The sequence below is a fragment of the Vanacampus margaritifer genome, chromosome 20, assembly GCF_051991255.1.
Source record: "Vanacampus margaritifer isolate UIUO_Vmar chromosome 20, RoL_Vmar_1.0, whole genome shotgun sequence".
In the NCBI taxonomy this organism is placed as follows: Eukaryota; Metazoa; Chordata; class Actinopteri; order Syngnathiformes; family Syngnathidae; genus Vanacampus; species Vanacampus margaritifer.
In genome coordinates, this window is record NC_135451.1 from 15708061 (window position 1) to 15735992 (window position 27932).

General features: G+C 41.9%; 2 protein-coding genes and 1 long non-coding RNA gene across 4 annotated transcripts; 1 reads left to right on the top strand and 2 right to left on the bottom strand.

Annotated features, from left to right (window-relative positions):
• Window positions 1-128: 128 nt before the first annotated feature.
• LOC144040456 (uncharacterized) lies at window positions 129-7565 on the bottom strand. Its single transcript, XR_013289739.1, has 2 exons — window positions 7416-7565; window positions 129-1300 (listed from the first exon to the last, which is right to left on the bottom strand). It is a non-coding gene; the product is annotated as an uncharacterized LOC144040456 (long non-coding RNA).
• A 1086-nt stretch (window positions 7566-8651) lies between these two features.
• Window positions 8652-12773, bottom strand: myca (MYC proto-oncogene, bHLH transcription factor a). 2 transcript variants are annotated; one of them, XM_077554302.1, is made up of 4 exons: window positions 12303-12773; window positions 11257-12085; window positions 9613-9891; window positions 8652-9419 (listed from the first exon to the last, which is right to left on the bottom strand). In XM_077554302.1, the coding sequence occupies exons 2-4, from the start codon at window positions 11945-11947 to the stop codon at window positions 9061-9063; spliced, it is 1329 nt and encodes a 442-aa protein (XP_077410428.1). In that variant the 5' UTR covers window positions 11948-12085; window positions 12303-12773; the 3' UTR covers window positions 8652-9060. The 2 variants fall into 2 exon arrangements, with proteins under 2 accessions (XP_077410428.1, XP_077410427.1); XM_077554301.1 differs by lacking the exon at window positions 12303-12773 and having other exon boundaries at window positions 11257-11996; window positions 12084-12180.
• A 3503-nt stretch (window positions 12774-16276) lies between these two features.
• ankha (ANKH inorganic pyrophosphate transport regulator a) lies at window positions 16277-27370 on the top strand. The gene is made up of 12 exons (XM_077554300.1): window positions 16277-16707; window positions 17961-18177; window positions 18308-18426; window positions 19384-19467; window positions 19686-19856; window positions 19927-20061; window positions 22737-22829; window positions 22909-23001; window positions 24376-24505; window positions 25318-25441; window positions 25510-25609; window positions 27088-27370. Exons 1-12 carry the CDS (start codon window positions 16612-16614, stop codon window positions 27226-27228), a joined length of 1503 nt encoding a protein of 500 aa, XP_077410426.1. The 5' UTR covers window positions 16277-16611; the 3' UTR covers window positions 27229-27370.
• The last annotated feature ends 562 nt before the right edge of the window (window positions 27371-27932 follow it).

A 27932-nucleotide genomic window follows, 5' to 3' on the forward strand; every position in this document is an offset into this window, starting at 1 on the left:
GTCGGCGGGTAGAGTGAGCAAGGAAGGGAGGGGGCAGAGAAGACGAGAGAAAATGTTGATGGTTTGCTCCATGGGGTGTGTGTGGGGGGGTGGCTTACATTGTAATGAACTAAAACAGAACTTCAAGAGGGAGTTGGCAATTTTTCTTATTTTATTGTACTGTATTTTCATGCTTGCATTATTTCTAATTCATGTAACTATGATGAAGTGCCCGGTTATGAAAAAAATGGATTTATTTGAAGTGTAAATTACGACTCTCCACATCATTTGCACAGCTGTCATTGTTTTACAAATATGAAAAAAAATTGAAGCAATCCCATTGAAAAACTTAGGTTAGGTTGTCCCTGAAGGCAACGCGGGCAAGACAGATTTTTAGGACTATTAAAGTGGAAGTCAACCTTAAACATTTATTGACCATAATTTGTTATATGTGACCCCACTAGTCCAAACATGACATTCTGATTAATATTACATTTGTGGAATATGGGTTATGAAGCAAAATCCAGCCATTTTTATCCATCTCAGGGGGCGGCCATTTTGCCACTTGCTGTCAACTGAAGATGACATCACAGTTACTCAGGCAACAATCAATCAGAGCTCACCTGTTTTCTCAAGCTGCGCTGTGATTGGTTGTCACCTGAGACCTGAGCAAGTGTGATGTCATCTTCAGTCGACAGAAAAAGGCAAAATGGCCGCCCCCTGAGATGGATAAAAAAACGGCTGGATTTTGCTTCTTAACTCATATTCCACTAAAGCAATATTAACCAGAAAACTATTTTTAGACTAGTGGGGGCTGCATAGAACATATTATTGTCCCCCCAATTGACTTAACCTTTAAACATTTGTTTGGAAAACAACAGACGATGATCAGAGTCAAATAGATAAGTTGCACCTTATTTTTAAATTAAATTATAAAACATTTAATACATGAAGATAGCAATATAGAATTGTTTGCAATCTTAGCAGGCCCATATGGAAGTGAAAGAGCTCCAAAAAAGTGCGGCAGCAAGCAACAACTGAAAAATGGCCGCTGTCTCTTTAAGAAGCGCAGCGTGACAGTTGTAACACTTGGTCACGTCCAAACCGCAAACTCGGTGCACCGTGGGGCCAATTCGAGGTGCCAGCGAGTCCTCTCCAAGAAAGAGGGAAGTAACGACTATTAAAAGACAGCAAGAAAAAAAGACACACACACAAAAAAAAAAAAATCAGGCAGCCTACGCATGTGAGAGTTCGCACGTTCCATGAAGACGACGGTGAAAAGTCCCCACGCCGCTGCTTTGCATCCAGTTGCCCCCAAAACCTGAAAACAAGACAAAAAAACAGAAGGCCAAGTTCAAGCTTCATTTCACGCGTCACCTGCCAATCAAAATGGACGACATGTGCACTCTCCCTTGATGATGTCACCGCTCACTTTTTGAGTAGCGTTTGCCACATGTGACTGCTACTCTATATTTGCTAATGGCTTCTAATAACACACACACAAGAAAGGCCTATACAACCCAATGTTGCATTTTTCCTTAAAATTGCATGAAGTTAATGGCAATTTTCTTATTCTTCTAATTTCTAGTTCCTGGTTGGAAAATTGCCACAAGAGGGCGGCCAATCAGCTGCCTTTGTAAGTAACGATCTCTTACCGTCCCTTTTTTTTTAAAAATATTTTATTATATTTTCTAGAGCCTCAGCCTACTTTGATTTTCGTAGAGAACGCTTATTGGTAGTTTATCTTTACTTCTTCAAAATGTCTTCATAAAAAATAATTAATTAATTTCTATTTTCCCATTTGTTCATCATCAACAACAGATTTGAATACAAGTAAAGACACGACTTTCATGATTTTATTTCAGATTTGCAGCCCAAAAAAAAAACAAAAAAACTCCTCCACATGTGACAGGAGGCGGCGGGAGGGCGGGCGGGCTGGCGGGCGGGCGGGGGCGTTAAACGATACGAGTGTCGAGGCTGGGCCGGTAACATGGCGACCCAGCTGGCAGAGTGCCCACAATGCATCACTCACGTGACCTCATCCGCCTATTTGCGGCACTGGAGGAAGAGGAGCCGGACCACCCGATACTCGCTGATAGTATGACGGGGACACTTTTTTGGGGTGGGGGGGGGGTATTCATAGCAGCGAGCGGCAGGAGGGCGGTAGTCAAGCATGAAACATTTTGGAGCGGTGGGGGGGGGGGGTGCTATGAGTCACTTGAGGAGACAAATGAACCTCCAACATCATGTCATGTGACAAATTGGACAAACTTTGGATTCGCTCCGCCAAGGACGTTCAACTTACAGCATACTTTGTCAGCCCTTAGCTAGCTATCTTTCACAACATTTGATAATAAATCAGCCATTAATTAATAAATGAACTTTTAATGAAATGAGGTTTTACGTGATCAGCTGCTGCGTCTGACAACGTCGACCTCGCGCGGCTAAACCCCGAGCACGGCGTCGGGCGAGACGTAACGCGGAGGCACTCGCCACAGCTCGTCACTTAGCGCAGCGCCGCGTCGAGGTCGCGACCTCCTCCAGAGCTCATTAGCCATCTGGATTTCCGACAGCAGCAATGACCCGTCGGCACACCGGTATCCGGTGAAAGCTGCTAGCGGTGGTGGCAAGTTACCTTTGACTTCATTTGCTACATTTGAAAGCACATTTCAGTGCTTTCTACTATTTGATTTTTTTATTTTTTAAATGCCATGTGACTTTTTTCATTCCCAATAGATGATAACGTAATTAAAAAAGAAGACAAAAACCGAGACGGGAAAGTCAACTGCAATTGGGATTACGAGTGACTGCAGCTGTGCAACAATTAACCGATTCATCGACAACTAATCGGTTATCACGTTATTTGACAAATATTTTGACTGTCAAATGGTCCCAATCCTCAACATTTCTGTCTCTCAGCGGTAAACTTCTCCGATTTCTGTGGTCCTCCATGAAAACAGACTTTTGTATTTTTTTCAAAATAAGTCATTTGCAAGCATCCGCTTTTACTTTGGAAAACAATGAGCAACATTTTTGCTCATTTTCTGATGGCTGTTACAACCAAATCAGAAAAAAAGGGACAGATTGTTTTCTTTTATATCTCATTCATCATTTAATTTGAAAACTAATAGACAGATTAATTGATTATCAAACAAATCTTTAGTTTCAGTTAGCGATAGACTGATTATCGGTTAGGCTGATTATCGCCTTTTTTTTTTAAATCTGATGGCCGATAATCGATCCATATAAAACTCTGTTGACCTTGCAGAGTTGCAGGAAACAATATGTTTAGATTTTCAGTTAGCTTTATAAGATATGCTGCTGACCCTAGGAACTCTCTGCATCTTTTTCTGTTTTGTTTGAAAGTAAAACAAAGATACCTGAAAGTTTAACATTTTAGTTATTTTGAAACTTGGAAAAATGTATTTATTGTAGAAAACGACATTTACTTTTTTAGGTTTTAATTTCATTTTTAAGACATACTTATGAGCCTGGGAGCTTCCTAAAGTTTTTGCTAGAATTTTAAAACATATGACGATTGTGATAAAAAAAAAAAAAAAAAAGGTTTTGGACATTTTGCAAATCTGAAAGGTTGTTCAATAAATATATGCTTTAAAGCATTCCAACAAAGTTAAGAGTTGGAATTTATATTTTTAAGCCAAGATTTTTTTCCCCTTTTACTGAAATTAAATATCGGCTCCAGGTATCGGTTTTCTGTCTCTTTGACTAGTAATAATTGGTATCGGCCCTGAAAAAAACATATCGGTCTATCTCTAGTTTCAGTCATTTTACAGTAGATCATTTGTGTACTTGTACTTGAGTACGTAGCGTAAATACTTTTGCCACCTCTGCTTTTTCGCAATGTTTTGTCTCCACACAGCTGTTAGCCTAATGAGAATGTTAGGTTGCTTTATGGCGACCTTGAAGTGGCTTCTTCCTGCGCCTCCTTTTCAACGGCGTGAACGGAGAAGCCCGACGAGGCCAGAACGCAACCGCCAGGCCACGCGAACGGACTTTCTTTTCTGTGAATGAGATGGAAACTGACAGCTGAAGGCGGCGGCGTGTCAAATGGGGCTGCTATCGGGTTCGAGGCGCGGAGAGAAAGCCTCGCCTCGGTGGCTTTTTCACACAAGGAGCCAGTGAAGTCGTCCCAGCTGCCACGAAGCCCCCACCAACGGAGGGCGAGTGAAAGGTCGCCCCTCCAGCTGGGGGCTATAAATTCAAGACGTAAAAGTGCAGCAAAGGCGTACGCCGCTGCGTCGGACAGGTGCAGGTCCGGAATGAGCCTTTTCATTCCGACAGACAAACAACGGCGCTTCTTCGAGACCGCCGTGCTGAAGAAGAAGAAAAAGCTCAAGCGCGACGACACCAATTGGTGGCAAAATGTCAGCGCAGACCAGCAATCCAGTCTGGTGGTGATTTGCTTGTAAGGGATTTTCACAGATTAATCTACTTAACGGGGGTTAGACTCACGTGCTGCTTTGTGGGCGGGGCAAACTCATGGTTGCCCCTTCAAGCATTGATCAACATGACCTCGAGCCGCCGTTTTTTGTAGCGAATCCTTGAATCGATCGTCAAACTTTGACGCCATGCTAGGCTAACGTTAGCGACCGCAGGCAAAAAAAAAAAAACGTGGCACTTTATTGTCGCCTAGCTGTCTGGTAAATCTGGTTCTCATTGGTTGGAGTTGGTCCTAGTGACAGCTCTGGAATTGGCCCCGAAATGTTTCAAACAAAAATGTTCCATTTTGGACACTTTTGAGTTTCATACATGAACGCAACATTGTGACTCTAAGACAGCAACGAGCTAAATGCTAAAAGTCAACCTCCCTCAGGGAGACGTCGGCGAGGCAGAGAGGGGCGGGGCCGGGTCGCCGGTAGCGCAACAGTGCTGACGCAGCTGTCTGTGTGAAAAAGCAGCGATGTGTGCATTTAGACTTGGCCGGGGGCCAAAGAGATTAAGCAGAGGAGGGCCCGACACACAAAAAGAAAACAACGCGCCGTGTGAACTGCTGGCAGAAGAAGAACACGCCGCGTCGTAGTGGCACAATCGTTCACACCAGCGCCGACCAGTGCAAAAATTCTCCTGTCGTCGTTCTGGAACTGGTGGCGAGACACTCTTAGCTTAGTGGCCACAACGAGCTAGCTGGAGGTTGCTCAGGAATCTGCGTACAATTTTTTCTAGGCTAAAACCCCACAAAATTTGGAGAAAAATCTCCTGTCAACTTCACTGATGTTATCATTTCTTTTTTGGTAAGAATTCTACCATGAAAAGCAGAAATCTCCATTTTGTTTTGTTTTTATCCAGATCGTGATCATTTTTCTTACTTTTCAGAGTAAAAACTTTGTTTTTTTTGTACTATCATCAAAATTTTATTTAAATCCTAAACATGACAAATATTTTGGAACTTCTTTTCAACTGCACTGATTTTACTAAACAACGCCTTTTTAATTTATTGTTGTGATGCAGCAATGAAAAGAATATATCACCCGGGGTTTTCTTTCAAGTTCTTATGGCCATTCTTCGGATTTAAGAATAAATAAATAAATTTAGATAAATATCAGACTGTGATGATTCTATTTTATCTGCATGTTGTTTTGGGATTTTTTTTTTTACCGCAACGATTTTATTGTGGTATATTTTGTTTTCTATCTCTGATTGTTTTCTACTTTTATCTAAACCGCAAAGAGAACTATTTGCAGTTGATGGATCGAATTTAGTGTGACGATGAAACTTCTGACCTTCCATAAAAATGAGTTTCGTTGAATTCTGGTAAGCTTTACTAGAACAAAAACATCTCAGTGATGAAAAATATTCAGTAAGGTTGACTCTAAAACTGCAAACTGGATCAGAACCAGATTCAGCTTAGTTTGACAGCTTGTTTAAATATGTCAGAACTTTTTAAACAGTCAGTCTGAACAATAAAATGTCACTTTCAGTTTTTTAAAACAGAAAAAAAAAAAATCTGATTCAGATTAAACTTGGTGTGACGTAATGTGAACGCGTCTTGCTTTTAGTTAATGCTAAAAAAAAGCACATGGTCGGCTGATGACATCATTCCGTGGCACGCCTGACGTTGTTACATAACAAGCGTGCCGTCAGCCTTTACTTACGATCAAGCCGACGACTGAAACGAGTGAGACGCACGCGTTTCACGTTTCATCAATGGCCCAAATTTCTCAGCAGCACCGCAAGCGCGGCCACAGATCGGGAATAATGTCAAAGGAATGAAACAACACACTCATGTTGACGGTGAGACGACTAAAAAGGGGCTGCGTCATCGATTCCGGACGGGGAAAATCACACACTCAAGGCACATCTGGAAGACACTTTGAAATATTCCCAGAAAAGACAATACAATGCCAAAAAGGAGGGGGAAAATGGGTCGGTTCTGACTCTTTTTTTGAGGCCGAGTCAGCAAATGTCCAGGAAAAAGATCATGTAACACTGTCAGAAGATGAATTGACATTTATCAACCAGGTTTCCACCACCTCAGATCACGCCACAAAAATCACACCTGAAAACAGACACACATCAAGTTGGCCACTTTTGTTTGAAGCCGCCATTTTAGGAAATTCAGCCCACTAAGCCACTTACACTTCAAAACAAGAAATTTGCCATCATAAGTAAACACAAAAAAAAGAATCAAGAACTGATGACCATTTTGGTTTGATGTAGCGATTTTGGGAAGATTTCGGCCATTTTCAATGGCCCTTTAAAAACAATCTGCCCCGAAATCCGGTTTCACTTAGTAACAAGGAATTTGGTAGACATGTTTATCATTCATAGACTCACAAAAAAATTCTCCCCCCAAAAAACAAAGGAAGCATCCCATTAGGGTTTGAAGTGGCCATTTTAGGGATTATAAGGTTTTCCAGGATCCCAAAGAGGTTTGGGAAAGGTCAAACAACAACATGTCTATAATTTAAAAAAAATCCTCAAGGAAATAGACTCAGAAATTAAGACACTGAAACTATTAACTATGTGATTCCCGCCTCCGTGTAAAGTGGCTTTTTTATCCCCAAATGACATCAAACGCCAACACAACATCATTGACAGGCCAGTAACACAACATTAACAACAAAAACATGACCACAACACAAGAAAAGCACAACAACAATTCATGCTTCGTTCTGTCAGCCATGTTGTGTAACGTTCACCATTATGAGCGATTTGTGCTTAAACACGCAACAAAACTGCTTTACAATTATACATTGGCATGTATTAAAAAGGACATTTGACATTGTGTGTCACCGAAGCAGCCCTGCGTGAGCTCCATTAAAAACAATACAAGCCTCCGTTGACTCAAGCAGTAAAACACAAAAGAAGAACATTTTAGACGCCATAAAACGTGACCAAAACACAAACATTAAAGTCTCTTAAACGTCACATATACTGAGTCCACGATTAAATCAAATATTTAGAGCCACTCTTACCGTCATCTTGTCTTCAAAAACACACCAAAAACATGATGAATAGTCCTCTTTTGGTTGTTTAGCGGACAAAAATAAACAAATCTCCACCTGACTTCAACTTGCATTCGTGCGTCCATGCAGCAGTGCAGACCCAAAAGAGGGGCGGGGCGATTCACGTGACGTCTCGGACACGCGCACTAGGCTAGAAGCAGAGTAGCCAATTGAATAACGTTACATGCACTCACACGAATGCATAAAATAAATTCTGCCTTTTTTCGCAGATAATGTTTTAGGTATAAAATATGTGTGTATTATTAGGAGATATTGGTCTATGTGTTTATAAGTTTAAACGACTGTTCAACTTCCTGCTAGTTAGCCAGTCTACAAGCCAAGTAGGCGTGGCTAGCATCATCGCGCCAGCGTCAGCAACAACAAAAAAAGTGTTAATCTACTCATTTACTTTTGTGCCCGAATAAAACGCCCAAAAAATAATTGGGCGTTCTGATATAATTGTTTTCTTTAGGATAGGGTACAGTTACAATGGCGCCTGTGTGAACTCTGCCTAGCAACAAGTGATTAAACATACGACACCGCCAGGAAAAAGAAGCTTTGCAATTGAATTTAAAACAGAAATTTTTTGGGGGAATAAAACCAAATAATGACTGATCATGGATGGATGGATGTTTAGAGCAGTTACGATGGAGCTTGCATGTAATTTGCCTAGCAACAATGTAACTAAAATATGTGCTGTGCTCAGGTAGTAATTATTGGTTGCTAGGTTTTATAGTGAAACTTCAATTTGTGATTTTAACTATGCTGATTGTGTGTGTATGTGTTTTAAATTACAGTACCATCTTATGCACCACACTTATTTTTTTTTTTATAATTGCGTATATTACACGCAATTTTGAGACTGCAGTACTTTGAAACAATTCAATAAAGAAATAATCGATAGGATAATAGAGTCCAAAAAGTTTGTGTCACCTCAAGTTTCAACAGTTTTACTTCGTCTTCACGAATAACAACTTCCATAGTGGAGAGATTTGATTGTCTCAAACAATTGGGAATGACAATCACGTAATAATAATTTTAAAAAACTAAACAGCTGACAGCACAGGAATCATGTGAGTGAATGTTCAATTTGAAAATGTTGGCTGAGCAACGTGTGAGGCCTTTTGTCCGTGTGTTCTATCGGACAACGTCGTCATAATTGTCATGTTGTGGAAGTTGGCGTGAGGTAAGAAAGCAGGCAGAAAATTTGAGAAGAAACGTTTTTATATTTCAAAAAGGGGGAACTGGGAACAGAATGCAAAAAAACAAAAACACCAGGTCTGAAAATCCAGACAATTGAGATCCAAAAATAAATTTTCTTAGGAAATATTAATTATATACAAAAACATTAAAATTTCACATTTTAATTTGGGCCTCCACTGTAAAACCGTGGCCCCGTGTTTTCTTATATTTTCTTAACAAAAATAAACTTTAAATATATCTGAACCCGCCCCTAACTTCACTTGAGGCAGTTTTAACAGCGAAATCAAAGGAGATTCCAAACATCTTTTCTTTCTGCATTTGCATGCAAACGACTGTACAACCTGTGTAAAAAAAACATAAACAATTGACAAACACAAACGAACGAACGAAGACGAACGAGGCCGAGCGCCGTTCAAGCGGGCTGGTGTCGCAAGGTGGAAAGCTTGTGCGCGAGGAGTTGCCCCCGCCGCCTCAGCTGCTCCTTGAGCGACAGCAGGCGGCGCTCGTCGGCCTGCATGCCCCGGACGCACTCGGCCGCCTTCTTGAGGATCAGCACTTTGGCCGCCTTGTCGTTGTTGGCCACCTCGGGGATCTGGTCGCGCAGCGCCAGGAAGCTCAGCTTGAGCTCGTTGCGGCGCTGGCGCTCCAGCACGTTGTGAGTGCGACGCTTGTCGTGGTCCTCCGAGTCGGACGGGCTGGAGCGCGGGCTGGAGCACTTGCGGTTGCCGCTGATCTGCTTTAGCACGCGACTCTGGCTCACGCCTCCGCATGCTGAGGAGGGGCGAAAGGAAGGGGGGGTGGAATGCCCATCAATTTCAATCGCACTGTTTTATTGAAGACTTTTTGAAGATATATATTCCTTCAAATTAGACGGCTCTCCTTGCCCACATGCGAGGGCATTCATTGGCACGTGTCAAATTTGCATGCAAAGCATCAGTGGTGCAAAATTCCCAAGTGAGCCTACCTCCGCCGGCGTCCATCTTGAGCCTCTTGCCCGCCGGGTGCGTGGCAGGTGGGTGCGCTGCGTAGTTGTGCTGCTGGGTGGAGACGTGGCAGCGTTTGAGCACCAGGGGGCCGGCGGGGCCGCCGCACGAGCGGTCGCAACGCTTCACCGCCTGCCGCTTCTCCACCGTCACCACGTCGATCTCCTCCTCATCCTCCACCTCGTCACCGGCATCTACTTCCGCCTCTTCTTCTTCCTCCTCCTCCTCCTCCTCGTCCTCCTCCTCCTCATCATCATCTTCTGCAACAAAAAGAAAACAATGTCAAACTTAGCGCCCATGAGCAAGGCACCTAACTGCCCTGACATGTCGACTGAATCATTAAATATTTCAAGCTATTTAGAAAAAACATCCATTTAAAATTATTTAAAATGGATAGATTAGTCACACACAAAATAGTCTTAAAAATATTCAATAAGCCACCAAATATATTTATGTGTGCTATACAAACATTTTTTTTAATGATATATGCATAAATTAACTTAACATGATGAATCCATTAACATAGTATTTCACAATACAAATATTCAAAAAAAAAAAGAGAGAAGAAAATATTAACCATCATTAGTTTTCTAATTAGACTCGGTGTATTTTTAGTTACTTTTTTTTTGTAAAATCAGGCATTGCCCAAACTTTTCCACCTAACTAGGAACTTTTGGCAGGCCAGTGTTTTTCCTTTCACACTGACCTGGTGACAGTGCTCATTCAGAGCTCAACCAAAGTATTATTTCTTTTTCTCTCCCTTTAAAAACAAAACAAAAAAACACCACCACCCACTTTTAGATTGTTCCCACTGAGATGTTACTAGCACCGGTTCCGAGCTACAGTCAAAGTATGCAGCATTTATTTAAAGTGGTTGCTATTTAAAAAATATATATTTTTTAATGGTCTGCAAAAATGTTGTGCAAAAATATTCACCGGCACCGCACTTGTGCGGATACTTTCGAGAAGACCCCTGCTGTGTGTATTGGTACTTTGGAGACAACCAGATATATTTGGGGCGGGGTCTGTAGCATTGGACGGATCGAGTGACATATCCCTTTTAGTTCCTGGAGCAACAAGTACGTCCTAGGAACTACTGCTACATTAAAAAAAAAATGTTCCTGGAACTTCAGGTGGAAGAATTTAACCCCCCCCAAAAAAGAGGGCATTGCTTCACTTTGACCATGCAGAAACTTATAACTAATTTACTGGTTTGGGTTGCAATAATTATCAGAAAAGTGTTTGCAAAATTTTGATTAAACACAAAGATAATCAGTCTGCATTCTGAAGAGGAAAAGACAAACAAGATTTAGTGTTGAGAGACTGAAATCCCAAGGTTTGGACAGTTTTAAGTTAATGGCTCCAAACGATTCATGTTAATTTCATAATTGACACTCTGATAGGATTAACCATTTGACCTCCTCCACCACACATGAGCAAGTAACAACTAAAGTGAATTGATGACAAAACAGAATCATTATTGCTGCTCAGTAAGACTAAAACGAGTGACAAATGCTGCGACGAGCCAAAAGAAATGGGCCCACGCCCCTCAGTTTGGCAACCTGCGTGCAAAAATAAAAGAAAAAAAAATCCTCATGATAATGAAGTCGTCAATTATTTCTTACCCGAGTCGCTGCTATTGCAGCTCCCACTGTTGGGCGGCGTGTCCAGTCCTAAATCCCGACCGGAGGTCCCGCCCTGCTTGGGGGTCTCGGCCACCGGGTAGGGGAAGACCACCGAGGGGTCGATGCACTCTGACGCCGCCGTGTTGATATCCTGCAGGTAGCTGCTGTTGAGCCTCCAGGCGGACGAGCGGTCCGAGGCGGCTTCCCGGGCGGCACACGCCGGGGAAGCATCCGCCGAGTGAGGGGCTGCTGGGGCTGCGGGGCTGGCGTCCCTCCGGGCGGCGTGCAGCGACGCCAGCTGCTCGGACACCACCTTCTTCAGTTTAGCTGCGGCCGAGAATCCGCTCCACATGCAATCCTGGATGATGATGGACTGCAGGAAGGTCTGCGAGTAGTCGGCGTCGCAGATGATGCTCTGGTTGACGGCGTCGTCGCCCAGGAACTCGCTGACCATCTCCAGCTGGTCGGCGGTGGAAGGGTACGGCATGCCGGACAGCGACGGCCGCCGGCTCGGCGACAGCGGCGGCGTGGGGAGAAGCTCAAACTTTTTCCAGATGTCCTCGCTGGGCGCCGGGGGCTGCGGCTGTTGCGGGTAGAAGTCCTCTTCCGAATGGTCGTAGTAGAAGTAGGGCTGGAGGGAGTCGTAGTCGTAATCGTAGTTCCGGCTCACCAGAGCGGAGCTGAGCGGCATGGTGGCCAAACGCCGGGTTCTGCTTCGAATCGTGGCTTTAAGCTTCAAACTAGGCGGCGGACAACATGCCGGTTAGTTATGACTCAAAAGGCGACGACTCGAGGGGCAGTTGTCGACTTCACACTTCCCGTCTTACCTCTGTTGATTTAAACAAACAAGGTGAAAACGAGTCATCCGTGGATATGAAATCCGTATGACCGGCTGAAGACGCATGTGTAGCGGCGTTGCAGGGAACTAGCAAGCCGCAAGTGAAGTGAGTCACTTTGAGAATCACAGCCTATGCCCGCCGGTCGCTCCGCCTACTACCCCCCCCCCCCCCCAAACACCACCACCACCACCACAAAAAAAAACTTACCTTAAAATTGACGTTAAACTCACTCTGACGTCTCCCATACGCAACTCTCAACACAAAGTTCAACGTAAAAATCAAATTTTTCAAGGTACTATCTTTCGTAGTGCGTCAGGTACTAACAGGAAGAAATGGGCGTGGCCATAGTAGAGTGGTTGCGGCTCCATTGACTGGAGGCATGCAGGTCATATTAATGCAGTGTGAAAAGTGATATCATTTGATTCACATTACAGCCACACTCACTAATATTAAACCCAAGTGTGTTATTATATCACCAACGTCGTTTTTGCACAAAAGTAAGACACATGGCGGCTTTTAAAACGAACGACATGCGAACGTGCGCACAGGACAAAATGTCGATGCAGAAATGCAAGCGTTAAATGACAAAATACTTCTATGTCGAACATTGTCGCTAATCGGCGGCAGCCAGGGATGAAGCAATTCACGCAAACTAGACGTGCAAATTGTCGCAGTTTTGGAAAACGGCGACAAAAAGCGTCCAATGCAAAACAGGAAGAAGATTTGGCGGACTTGGAGCACCCCCTGAAGGCATCTGGCTGTTACTGCAAATAACTCAGTCAACCCTCCCGTTTTTTACCACCCTTAAAAGTAAAAAAAAAATATTGGGACATCATTTTTTTTTTTTATTAGACATAAAAAAACATTTGTTTTACTTTTATATTGAACAATTCGTTTTTATTGGTGTAGTTTCTAATATTTATAAATTAATGAATTTGAGCTCATTTTAGCCACACACGTGGCTCAACACATTGAAAACAGCTGTGAGTGTGATGCAGCACAATAATGATCAAATCTCAAATATTGCTGTGGCAGTGTCAAATCCAATTTAATCATAACGATGTGTTGCTAGGCGGATTAGCCACTCCATCTAAGGCAAGTGTTCTGGTTTGGGATTTTAATGCGTGGTGGTAGTACTACAAGTGACATACGGGCGCCCTCTAGCGGCATGCCAAAGAAACACCTGTCTTCGAGATCCGCACGTCAATTATTAACCATTTCCTTTTTTTTTTTTTAACCATTTCATTTTATTTTTATTGAGACTGTGATTGGGAGGAACAGCCCCCCCCCCTCCCCGATCTCAACCCGAGTGGTGTTCATTCCATCCATTCCATTATTCCATCTTTTGCAAGGGTCATAAGTGTTACAATATAACATTCAATGGATTTATGAACATATATGGCGCCCCTCCCCCTGCTTTTTTTGTCAATTCATATATTTTAGTTCATACTCATCAAGACAAAAATGTATACCTTTATCAATCACACTAAAAGGGCAGGCAAAATCCTTGTATGAACTCCTTAATAATATAGTCAAAATTTGCATACATGCTTCTACTATTCAAGTGTATTAGTGACAATTTACCAAATTTACATTATTTTTTAACTGCTCATCAGGGAAACAATTACAACTATTAACAAGAGAAGTGAGAAAGCTATTTTCAGAGTAAATTTTTGTATATACCGTATATAGATCTGTTGTGCTATGCTCATGATATACCTCAAACTGCCACTAGATGTCACCCTTTATCATCTTAATAGCTCTAGACTTGCTTTGCCAGGTTTGACTTGAGCTTGGCACCATCAATGAAGCATTTTGATTCATTACTCACCTGAAATGTAGCAGTTTTTTTTTTTTTTTTTTACTTGGCATGCAGACATTGGGTGGGAAAGATTGTGCAAATGCATTTGGCACAGGGTGGCACAAAAAAACAACCCAAAGAAATTGAATACAAAATGTAAATTTAAACAAGAGAAAAAAGCTTTGTTTAAAAATATTTTTAAAGGAAAAAGTAAGATTTGAGGATTTTCTTGTTGGAAATGTTATATAGTTCAGCATGGTTTTAATGTTCCCAAAAATAATGTATTTTTCTCAAAAACATTTTGAAGTGGTAAAAATAAATCTTAGAAAGTTGCTGAATTTTTTTAAAAATTTAAAACAAACATTTGAGCTTTTTAAAGGCAAAAAGTTGTATTACACGATTTAAGTCCAAAATTGAGGGTACGCTACATGAAAAAAAATGCTGAAAAAAGTCATATGTAAATTTGTATTTTCTTTTTAAAGTTTTAAAAAACAATTCTGGAAATCAGAAGAGAGCAGCGTCCTCGTAAGCTCATTTGCTCGTGCAACTCAATAAATACACAATATTTGGGTCACTAAGTGTAATTCAACACAAGCTGGTTTGAAAGCAAACCGACGTTGATTTGTCAAGTTTTTGCCTGGCCTTAAGCGCTCGGTCGTCTGCGTGTGTTTACTTCAAATCTTTCCACGCTGGTGTGTAAACATCTGACTTGACTTAACTTCTCTTCAGAGCCATGAGGGAAGCAAAGGCTCGTAAAAGTTACAGCTGACTGCAGCTGTGCCCGCAGGCTACAGTCATGGGCAAAAACAACTTTTTCCTTTCTTTCTTTTTTTCTTTTTTTCCCCTCCAAAGGGGTTAAAGAACTTTTGTAAACACATACCTGCCTGACATGCACACGTGCAGCCGAAAAAGCCACGTTGTTACATGCCCCGGGTAAAGGAACAAGGTAGAAGACTACGCACGAGAAGGCGTACTTAGCGTGCATTCATCATCATCATAGGCCATCATGTGAGATTTGTGTCTGTTTCAGCATGTAAAACGCTGGGGTGTTTCACTGGACAGAGTCCGTCCGCTCGCAGCGAAGAAGTCAAGGTTGACGGTTACGTAATGGGGACTATTTGGCACAAAAACACACTCTTTTGGTTTAGTAAGCATTTATTTTGGTCGCACTTGTGTGCACTTTGCGATTTTGTGCGCAGGCTTCAGCAGCCGGGATCAAACGACGTATTGTTCTCGGATGACCTTAACATAACTTTGACTTTTTATTGCTTGTTTTTGCTTGCATTGGCATGTAATAAAGCGGGATCACGCACAATAACATCAGCACAGAGCAGATTATCAATCAGTCATCATCACTGAATCCATTTCTCTGCGGAAAGCTCATTTCAAGCACAATGCAAACCCGATGCGCTTTACAATGTTGAAAAAACAATAACAATACAAGCAACGAGCAATTTCAAACACATGTAAAAACATGCAATTCAAAATAGTATCATATGCATATTTTCCATCATGCAAGCAGATTTAATGATTAAATAACTGTTTTAAGATTTGACACTTGTGGGACCCCTCACATGTTTTTTTTTCTCTCTGTTGCATGCAAAACCATTAACTCGTTAAAATGTTGACTCAAAAGTCCCGAAACATTTTCCTGACATGTGTCTGGGAAATTTCAAATTAATGTTTTTTTTTGTACCTCCAGCAAAGCGTGGTGGTGGCAGAAACAGGAACAGGGGCCATTTTTCTCTCTCGCCGGAACTGGTGTAGGGAATTACGAACAGTTCCAATAGCAGTGTGAGCACAAAACCTTCAGGCTTCTGCTAAAAAGTGAAAAAAAAAATCAGGAAAAGCCTACTGGAACACCTGAACGTTATAAGGGTGTGCACACTACAGTAATTGGAGATACAGTAATGAGACTTATTAAAACCAGTTTATTTCTTTACATTTTTGCTAAGTATGTTCACACACATGATTGCTATTCTTCTTTATAAAAAAAACAAAAAACAGTGCTATCAAAAAAGCTATAAAAACTAATGAATCACACAATTTTCTGTAATTAACCGCTCTTATTCACAATTAACCACAATCACAACAGGAAGATTTTGGGGGTTCAGCACACGCCCACCCCCCATGATTCATATGAGGGCCCAGAATTAGGGGCGACGCCCCTGCCTTCTAGTGTAGATTTTTCAAGCGTGTCTAGTGGAAGCAACTTTCTTTTTTTTTTTCTTCTGCTACTAGTATACGAAGCTGGCATGCTCCAGCGGCTTTCCATGGGCGTGTGTGTTTTCGTAAGTGGGTTGAAGGTTCCTCTTCTGGAGCTGGGTGCAGTTTGATATCACACCTCCCTCCGCCCCCCGCCCCCTCCGTAACCCCACTCCCTCCCGCCCCGGTGATGATTCGCGAGGAGGAAGATGCGCGCGCTCAGAGCCTTCCGCCGACCTTCGCCTCCTTCTCTCGGCCTCACCTACGCGCCGTTGTGACGCCGCCGCTGCCGCCGCCGGAGCGCCTCGTCGGCTGCCCGCCGCGGGACTCCCGGTTGCTTCGCCTGCCTTCCAGCGGCTTCGTTGGCCATCCCGCCCCCCCCTCCTCCCCTCGCAGCACCCCCGCCGCTTTCAGCCATAGCCGCAGCAGCCGCAGCGGCAACAGCAGAGCTCCTCCAACCCCGACAGTGAGGCAGATGCCCGTCGCACCGCTGTCACCCCGGCTTCTACTATGGTGGAGTTCCCGTCCCTGAGCCCTTACTGGCCGCTTCTTCGCTTCCTGGTGCCTTTAGCGATCACCAATGTTGCCATCGACCTCGGCGAGCAGGTAACGAGTAACGACCCCCCCGTCGCGCTCCCCCGCCTTCCCTTCCTCCGGGAGGCAGGAAGCCGCTTGTTAGCATCGGTGGCTAATGCTAACGATGCTCGGTTTTTACCCCACAAAATGGCAGGCGACGTTTTAAACGACGTGCAATGCTAGCCAAGCCGCAGGGGTGGGGTGAGCGGGTGGGGGGGGTGTTATGTTATAGATACGATATAGGCGGAGGGGAAGTGTGGAGATGCTTCTGTCAAGAGGAGGGTGGGGGGGGGGGGCACTTTCTCACCTGCCCCTCCTTCAGGAGAAGGACACGAAGAGATCAGGGAGTGAAGAAGAAGTGCATAGATGTAGGTAGGGATTAAGCTTATGTAATGCTTCTGTTTTGCTGGTATAAATAGCACAGCCGGGGCTTGTGCAAAAAGGGAAAGGGCAGATTGGAGGGGGGAGAGCCCGGGCCAGTGTTTCCTTATCTGTATTGCGAGCCTCTCAAACTTTTAGCGTTTTTTCTTTCTTTTCTCAAGGACACCCTCACAATCCAACTTCTAATTCAACATAACTCCCACGTGCACTCCTAAATTCTTCTTTAGAGAGAGAGAGAGAGAGAGAGAAAAAGCCATTATAATATTTTTAGAGGGCATAAATTGTAACTTTATCAGAATGACTATCCAATTTTTTTTTCAAGAAAACATGTAATTTTATCAGAATTTTTTTTAAAAGACATTTTATAAAGATGAAATTATAACCCTAGAAGAACCCGAAAATCTAGTCATTTTGAACAATATGAAGTCACAGTATTAAATACTGTGTATTACATACCAAAATCAACAGGAAGTGACCCATAACAACAGGAAGTGACCCGGAAGTGGCCTAAAATCAACAGGAAGTGGCTTGTAACCGCAAGTGATGTAAAAGTGGCCCAAAATCAACAGGAAGTGACCCAGAAATGCCCCAAAATATCACATTATTAAGTAAATGTTTAATGAGAGAACTAAGTCATACATTTGCTTCACAAGTGAACTCAAAAATAAAACTTTAGTCTCGTAGTATTAGCCCGTGTTCTATTCATGGAAAAGGTCACCCTCACAGGATACCGCCAAAGCACTGATTAATAGGAAAGTAGTAATTGGAAGAAAGTAAACGTTTCGGATGTTTGAAGATCTTCGCTTGTCGGGGAGGAGCTAAGTGTCGCCTTGGTTGTTAGCTGGCATTGCGTTTTCATTGCTAAAGCTAGCTAGCTAACAGTCTTGTTGTTGGCGGTGCAGGCGCTCAACAGGGGCATCGCCACGGTCAAAGAGGACGCGGTGGAGATGCTGGCCAGCTACGGGCTGGCCTACTCGCTCATGAAGTTCTTCACGGGCCCCATGAGCGACTTCAAAAACGTGGGCCTGGTCTTCATCAACAGCAAGCGCGACCGCCGGATGGCCGTCATGTGCATGGCGGCGGCGGGCGTCATCGCCTTCGTACTGCACACCCTGATAGGTGGCTTGCTCAAAAACACGCACGCAAAAAAAACAAAAAAAACCTACTACCCCTCACCTCTCGCCGCCAACCCTCCTTCCGCTCACTTCCTGCCACTGAGGCGACTTTTGTCTTGTTTTTCACGCTGCAGCCTACACGGATCTGGGCTATTACATCATTAACAAGCTCCACCATGTGGACGAGTCTGTGGGCCACAAAACTCGGAAGGCTTTCCTCTACTTGGCCGCTTTTCCTCTATTGGACGCCATGGTGAGTGCCTGCTGCTTTTATACAAATGCCACCTAAAAAAACTTCCCAAAAAGTCTACTTATTATTGTAAGCCACTGTAACATTAAACACTGTTGGAATGCTATTAAAAATAAACTGACTGAAAATATTACACATAAAAATTGTAACAAAATTAACTGACCTGTATGACGGCGTATTAGGACCATGTATAAATATATATTTTTCTAAGGGGGGGGGGGGGGGGGGTATTCAGAGAAAAAACTCACAAATTTGACACTTTAAAACTTTTAAAAGCGGAATATTACCCCCCCCCCTAAAAAAAATAAAATAAATTATACATATTAATATAATAAAAATATGTATTTCTCGCAAGTTTCTGAGTTCTTTTCTCACAAATTTGCCACTTTATAAACTCGGAGTGGCCCCGCCCCCCTAAAATATATGTGGCAAATTTGCGAGAAAATTATTTTTTTTCCCCCTCGGAATATTACCCCCTCTTTAAAAAAAATATAGAAATATTAAAAACCATATATTATTATATTAAAAAAAAATATTTCTTGCAAGTTTTTCAGTTTTTTTTCATGCAAATCTGCTACTTTATAGTCACAAATTTGCCACTTTATAAAGTCGACAATGTACGAGTAATTTGCCACTTTATGAAGTTCAAAATATGTAACTTTATAAAGTCGCAAATGTAAGAGTTTTTTTTTCGACTTTATAAAGTTGAAAATTTGCCACTTTATAAAATGGCAAATTTGTGAGTTTTTTTCTCGGAATATTACTATTACTATTATTATTATTAATATTTATACGTGGCCCTAATACGCCGTCATACTTATAAAAATGTACTGAAGCCAGTGTACCATTTTGTGGTTTGAACATTTCATTCAGTGATGCTTTTGTGTACCACTAGAGGGAGCCAGCGTACCAGTGTCCGAGTCGGGCTTGTTGTAAAATCTGCATTTCTTGTCCGTACAGGCGTGGATTCACGCCGGCATCCTCCTCAAGCACAAGTACAGCGTCATCGTGGGCTCGGCCTCCATCTCGGACGTGGTGGCGCAGGTACGAATGAAATGAGCAGAAATTTTTAGGCAAAATAAATAACATTTGTAAGATTTTTTTTTCTTCTATTATTACTATTCATGCTTAGGCCAAAGCCTCTCTAGTATACAAGTATTGCTCTGGCGTCATCTTGGTGGCAAAATGAGGGGAGGAGCTTCATTGAGGCATCAGATGTGTGGTTTACCTGTCCAGAAATGACTCTGTGTGCTCCGCCTCAGATCGTGTTCGTGGCCATCCTGCTGCACAGCAACCTGGAGTGCGTGGAGCCCCTCCTCATCCCCATCCTCTCGCTCTACATGGGCGCCCTGGTCCGCTTCAGCATCGTGGGCCTGGGCTACTACTGCAACATCCACGACGCCATCCCGGACTCCAGCGGACCGGACGTTGGGGTAAGTCCGGGCGAGTTGTCAGTCGGGGAGCGGGTTGGCTTTTGACGGCTTTTTTTTTCTGGTCCGCCAGGGTGACGCCACCGTCAAGAAGATGCTGAGCTTCTGGTGGCCGCTGGCGCTCATCCTGGCCACTCAGCGCATCAGCCGGCCCATCGTGAACCTGTTTGTGTCCAGGGACCTCAAAGGGACCACCGAGGCTACGGAGGTGCGGACGCTCCTTTCCTTTTTCCCTACAAATCGTAAATATTTGGGAATTTTTGCCCTCAAAAGGCGGCTATGCTAACCCGCTAGTTTGGCGGCTATGCTAACCCGCTAGTTTGGCGCTAAGCAGCTTTTACATAAATAATTGGGGAGCGTATCGGGCTGATGCAGGACTTAATTTTAAGGTAGGGCTGTGCAATTAATTGAAATTCAATTACAATTTCAATTATTACACTCCAAATGACAAAATAAGCATAATTGTCAAAAAAAGAAGATAATTAATAGTAATTTTGAGTTTGAACGAGTACATTTGCACCTTAAAAAAAAAAAAAAAAAAAAAAACTAATTTAATACATTTTGTTTCATCCAAAAGGACCTTGCATACCAGTATTTAAAAAAATAAATAAATCTTTTTTTAACCAGGTTGGTCCGTTGAGATTAAAAACCTCTTATAATTATATGTTTCAAAGAATATTATTTGTCTTAATAATTTTTACGTTTAAACATTTTCTTGTAAAAATAAATGATAGTCCTAATCGTGATTTCAATTATTAACAAAATAATCCTGATTAATATTTTCTTCATACTCGAGCAGCCCTATTTCAAGGTATTGAGTACTCATGAAGGATGCCAATACCAACCATGATACCTATATATATATATATATATATATATATATATATATATATATATATATATTTTTTTTTATCTGACATTGGGTAAGTCTTCCTTGTCAGTGTTTGGTGCTAAAACTGTGCCGTGAATCATCATGTGCGTCAGTAAGACAGAAAGGTCTTTGTTCAGACTTATCGGTCAACAAGGACAGCTGGGATCGGCTCAGCACAGTCGTGACAATACTGAGGAGAAGTGGTATGGAGTGCATAAGTACTAGTGTAGTACATAGACGTCATAAAAGATCAAATGTAAATGTGAAAAAAAAAAAAAAAGAGTAAAATTTGTATAAAAAAATAATCTCAATATCACGTTGCAAAGAGTCTTACTTGTGTTTCAGGTTCTGTAATTGTTTCTCATTGGCAGTGGCTTTGTTATTTTTGTCTCTTTCGCAAGTTAAAAAAAAAGCCTTTGTGGATTTTGAATCCGCTTTCGTCTCAATGAATTTGGTTGAAAAGTTGACGGGTGTATTTTAGGCCCGTCTGACTTGAAAGGTCGTGTTTGGCAGTCAAGACGGCAGCAATAACTCAAGTTTCCGCGTGCAAACGCCAACCAACTCCCTCCGGAGCTTTCTGGCCGGCGCGCGGCCCAAAGTGGGCCACAAAGCCGTTGTGCCCGAATGGCCTGGAAACGAGCGACAACGCATTCCCGCCTCTCCTCCTCGCCTGTCACAATAACAGCAACAATAACAACTGGCCTACTGTACGCAGCTGCTGCTCCTGTTGTCATTTCATCCAGCATGCATGCGTGCTAATGACAATACAGTCAAACTCTGTTTACACCCCAGCGCTGGGGTCTGCAACATGTGGCTCTTTTGTCCCTCACCTGTGGCTCCCTGTGGATCTCTAGAAAAATTTGAAGAAAATAAATATAAAATAAAATAATATTTTTTAAAATATCGATTTTTTTTGGGGGGGGGGGATAAAATATTATTCAAATTAATTAATGATTAAAAAAAAAATATATATATATTAAAATATGTAAACATTAAAAAATATATAATAATTAAACTAACTACCACAATGTAATTTACTGCATTTTGGTTTCTTTCCTTTTGGGTGTTTGTCGCCACCCACACCAGAGAGGGCGCTGTAGCGGGATGTATGTATGTATGTATGCATGTATGTATGTCAGTGAGTAGAGGAAGAGCTAAGGAAAGAGCGTAAAAAAACTGAAAAACGAAGATAGAAGAAAGAAAACAAGCCTAGTTTCCTTTTTGGACATTATACACAGCCAATACTTTTATGTAAGTTAAAACTAAGTTGTCTTTATTTTCTTTATCCTAATTGTTTTGTTTATATGTGTGTCTTGCTCCAGTTTTAACGCTGGATTTATTGTTGGCAAGAAGCAATAAATTCAACAGCCAAAATAAATTACTTGTGTCTGTGGCTATTAAGTGCAACTAAGGGAGCTGTATAAATATTTTTTTAAAATAGAGTTGAAATGTTTAAGTTGTCGGGGAAAGAGAGGCGAAAGGTAGATAGAAAAAAGTTTTAAAAAAATACCTAAACATTTCCAATAAGAGGAAAAGCAGAAAATTAACATAAAATATCCATGGAAAAAAAAGGCAGAAAGAAATGTCCAAAAAAAAAAAAATTACCATGTGTCCATAAAATTGCCAAAAATGTCAGAAATTTAACAGAAAGGCATAAAAGTCTAAAAATGTATGAAAAATGCAGTATGAAAAATTACAAACAAAAAAATAAAAAATTGGGCAAAAAATATAGAAATCTTTTTTAGAAAGATTTTTTTTTTTTTAATCATTCAGGATGATTAAGATTCTAACCAATTTTAATCTAAAAAAACAACAACAAGCGTTTATTTAAAGGTTTCATTTATTAAAAAAAAATAATAATACTGCGCAAAATGTTCAGACAATGATATGTACTGTATGTTGTGTCTGCACGCCTGTATTGTAACACTTGGCAACGATTGCGCAACCCCCGGTAGAAGGATTGCGTCACTCCGCAAACCTGCTCACGGCGCAACGTTGTCTTGTCATGGCAGGCAGTGGCCGTGCTGACGGCGACGTACCCGGTGGGTCACATGCCCTACGGCTGGTTAACGGAACTCAGAGCCGTCTATCCCGCCTTCGACAAGGTACGTTAACGCACGCACGCACGCACGCACCGTGACCGCACGATGTCGTGCTAACGTCCCGCTCGTCTTCCCTCGCCAGAACAACCCCAGCAACAAGATGAACGCCGGCTCACCCGTCACCAAGTCGCATATTAAAAAGTTTACGTTCTGCTGTCTGGCACTCTCGCTCACGGTAAGATTTCATTCATCCGCGTAGTCGCTATGTTGGGATGTTTCCACTGTTGGAGCCTCAAAGTCTTGGTGTTTACAGAAAACCAGCGAGGGAAATGAAGGGCGTTTGTTTTGTGTGCGTAGCGTACGCTCGTGTGAAATGGGGAACAAAAAAAAGAAAAAAAGAAAAGAGAAGTAGACGATGAAAACTTCCTCAAAATTGTGATTTTTACACCCGCTAAAACCACAAACTGACATCCCAAATAGGAAAACATGAGGAAGGGGTCCATTTGGGGTGAACAACAGAAGGTGCGAATTATTACACAATTCCAATTACAAAATCAGCATAGTTGTAAAAAAAATAAAAAATAAATAAATAATTGATTAAAGATTAACATTAATTGTTTAAATGTATACATTTTTACCTTTTTTAAATTTAAAATAACAAATTTAATATACAATATTAAAATACAAATGCCAATCTTTACTTTGTTGTAATGTCTTACAGTATTAATGCTTAAAATGAGTACGTTTTTGTGTTTTATCTTAATCAATATTCTTCATTTATAATTTATTAAAAAAATAAAAAAATAAAAATTCAGGGAGCTCCCAAAGTTATCAGTACGTCATAAGTTAAAGTTACTTTTTCCCCCTGTAAAAAAAACAAAAACTGAAATCCTAAACAAAAACAAAAGGTTCAGCAGGTTATAAAGTTAACTGAAAATTTAAATTAAGTTTCCTGAGATTAAAATGGCTTTAGCAGATTATGAAAAAAAGGTCGATACAGATATTTGTCAAAATGGCCGATATCGGCGCCCGTCGTCTATCCCAATTTTTTTTTTTCCAGTTCTGACTGCTGCTAGCGTCAATGTCAAGCGCTCATGAAGCGGCAATTACGTGTAAACAAGACGGCGCAAACCCAACAAGACTCCTCGTCTCCGAGTCACATGATCAGCCCGTGTCGGACTTCACCAGCGCGTGAGCCCCAAAAAGGTGCCGAGTGGCCAAAAAGCAGCTCCGGCCCGACTGAAGCGAACACGAGGAGGCGACAAGGTCAACATGTCGTTTGTCATGTGACGCATGTACAGTAAGCGGGCGGCCAAATCGGTCACACGGCCTGTCTGGATGTCTTCATCCTCCAGCTGGAGGTGTCAGGTTGCACCCGCTTAAAAAAAAAAAAATAGCGGTTATGCCAACAGTGAGAACAAACAGCCCCCCACACCCCCCGCCCCCCTTATGAGGTATGCGCGCGTTTCTTCATGCCGCAACTTGTTCACCACAAATCCGAGACGCCCTTTTTTTTTTTTAAACAGACGCAGCCAAGTTCCCGCGGGCGCCTCCGCCCGCTTCCGCCACCTGCTGGCCGAAATAATAATGTGGTTTGGTTTGCGTGCAGCTTTGCTTCGTGGTCTTCTGGAGCCCGCACGTCTCTGAGAAGATCCTGGTGGACATCATCGGCGTGGACTACCCTTTCGCTATGCTCTGTGTGGTGCCCCTTCGCATTTTCTCCTTCTTCCCGCTTCCAGGTGAACAAAGCATTTACAGACGGCAGAAAAGTCGACACACCCCTGTTCAGAAGCCAATTCATTAACAGTTTTTCCACCAATAAATAACCTGTACAACTCAACTGAAATGCAAAATATTCCAATATTTTAGAGAGGGGAAGTAAAAATAACTGAGGTTGCAAAAGTGTGCACACCCTCACAACTGGTGATGTGTCTGTTCAAAACTAACCAATCATATTGAAACTCATGTGAAATGGGAAGCAGCAACATTTAAACATGAAATACATTTCAGATGTTCAAGTAGGCTTTCTACAACTTTTTTTTTTTTCACGCCGAGCCCAGCCCAGGACACGCTTAGGACCGCCCCCTCATTTCAACCTGACAGAGCGTCTGCAGCATGAAATAAATAAATGTGTGAGCGGAGCATTATTATTTATTAATTGAGATTTAATTCTATCTATATATATTTTTTTGTTCACATTTATTTATTTATTTAGGCCTATACAGTATCTATTTATACAGTATATGTGCGCAAATTTCCATTTAACCTGAATTTGAATGGCTCATTCGGAAACACATTTGGCCACATCCCAGTTATTGGCGGGTGTGCACACTTGTGCAACTACATCATCTCGGTTTATTTTAATTTACCTTCTCACAGTTTTTCATTCCAATAAAGTTGTTGTTGTACAGGTCAGAATGTTGCAATTTAAAAAAAAACTTTAAACAGGGGTGTGTAGACTTTTGATACACACCGAATATATTCACCGATGTAAAAAAAAAATTGCTAACGCAGCTATTTGTCTTTGTGATACTGGCTGATGCGTGCGTAGTGACGGTTCGGGCCCACCTGACGGGCTGGCTGATGACGCTGAAGAAGACGTTCGTGTTGGCCCCCAGCTCGGTGCTGCGCATCATCGTCCTCATCACCAGCCTGGTGGTGCTTCCTTACATGGGGTAGGTACGGACCGGCCGCCGCCACCGCCGCCGCCGCCACCTCCGTGCTCATCGTTGGCGTGTCGCAGGGTTCACGGGGCCACGCTGGGGGTGGGCTCCCTCCTGGCCGGCTTCATCGGCGAGTCCACAATGGTCGCCATAGCAGCCTGCTATGTTTACCGACAACAGGTGAGCGCGGCCGCTCCGGCACTGAATGGGCTTCATTTACTGTACATGCAATTGGTTTGTTTTCATCTGTAATAACATTTGAAGGGCAGTTTTTAAATTTTTTTTTTTTTTTAAGTATGTGCAGTGCATAGAAAGTCTACACCCCCCACGGTTCAAATGGCAATACATTTATAAGAAATACTTTCCACCTTAACTCATTCACTTGCAGCTATTTTCACTGAAGCAACCCCCTTCGCTCCTGGCTATTTTACTGGATTTTGCCCACAGAATATTGTGTTCTATTGCTATAAAACATGGAAGCTACCAAAAGAAAGATTAGAGTCTCTTTCATCAGGAAATAAAGCATATTTGTATCCATTTCCGTTTTGCAGCAATTAGCATTAGAATATAGCTAAGTTTCTTTATTATTCACAAACCTGTTGGACAGAAAAGAGCTTTTTTGCAACATGGCCCTGCTTGATCTCTTATACTCTGCTGCCACCCGCTGGCCGTTTTTGTAATAACTACCATTGCTTCAAGCATTCTCTTCAGTTCAGAGGCTGCATCAAAGCCTTCTGTATGCTCTAGCATAAAACAACAACATAAAAATATATAAATAAGTTTTTTGGACCATGGCAATATTTAAAATAGTTTTTATCTGGTTTTGGGAGCAAATGAGTTAAATGTGACCTAACCTGTGTAATTCCAATTAATTTAGAGAGGGTAATTAAAAATAAGCTGTGATGTGGTTGCCACGATTTTTTTTCAGCTGTTCTAGAAGGCTTTTTAACCACATTCTCAGTTTTTTTTTTTTATTAACCTAGTTTTTGTACAGTGTGTGTAGATTTTTTATAGCCACCGCAATTCCCTATAAATCCCTTTTATTATATTCTGAAATAAAATTTAATTCTGACATAATGTTGACAGTTAATTGAAATTAAAATATATATAAAAAAAATTTTTAACCCTTAATTCTAGTGTATATTTGGTTTTGTGGGACTTTTTTTTTTTTTTTCTTTTCTACAGCAGAGCTCAGTATTGTTCATTCGATTTGACATCATCATTGCTCTCCTTTTTTTTTTTAAAAAACCCAACAAATCAATTAAAATTTTTTTAATAAATTATAATAAGTAAATAATAATAATATAATAAATTAATAAGTTTTGTGGGACTTTAAATATCACAAATATTATATTTATTTATATTTATTATTTTTTAATATATAAAAAAAAAAACTTCTTAAATGGGGTGGCCCAAAATTCATTTGAAGGGTTAATAAAAATGATTAAAAAATAAATGGCAGTAAGGTGAGATATTATTCATTTCATCGCCATATTCTTCAAACTTTTGAAAGCGATTCTTCAGGATGAAAACCAAATGAAATAAACAGATGCTGACTGTGCACTTTCTGAGCTCATCCCTCTAAATTCCAATTGATAGGCGGTGCAAATGTTGTTGTGGCTAACGCTAACGCTCTTATTTGCGTTGCGGCCGTCCAGCGCCACAGCGAGCTGTCCAACGAGCTGGTGGTGGAGGGCGAGGACTCGGCCCCCATGAGCGAGGTGTGCTCGCGCTCACCGAGCGACGCCGTCGAGGAGCTCCGCGACGAGGACGATGACGACGACGAAGGGCGCGAGTGAGTCAGAGGACTTTTTTTTTTTCTTTTCTTTTTTGTTTGTTTTTCTTCCCGCGGGGGAAGACGAGGGAGGAAACGCGGAATCCTCCCGCCGGCGCCCTCCCCATCTCCGTGACGACGTAAACAAAGCCATCCGAGCGTTGATCCAATGAGTGTACATAGCGTCATGGCTTCCTTGGTGTTTACTGGTAAACAAGGGAAAAAGGAGAAGACGAGGCGAAGGAAACGCGCGTAAACATTTGAGTGGAAATCCAGACGTGTCGCGGGACTTTTTGCTGGGTTGTGCAATGACATCCAAAGCGGTGTACGGACCATCCTTTTCTAATGTGTGGATTTGACGCAGACGAGGGGTCGGGAATCCCTCGTCGTCATCATCATCATCATCATCATTACACATTGACTTCCACGCAGTCTGACCTGCTTGTGTTTGGCCAATCATCTTCTTCTTCATGTGCTGTATATACTGTACAGACATTCTTATTTGGCAAATAAATTGCTTTATTATTAATAATCTCCTCATGCTTTCAACTCGAGGTTTCAATCGGGAGTTTCTGCTGTTTGCTGATAAACAGTTCAAATGTAAATTATTGTTAATATTGTAGTCGGGTTGCTATTTTTGTAAAAAAAAAAAAAGAAAAATGCAGGAAGACGACGCAAACTGAAGAGGAAAGACAGAAGAGGACAACAGATGCAGTTTGGGTGATAAAA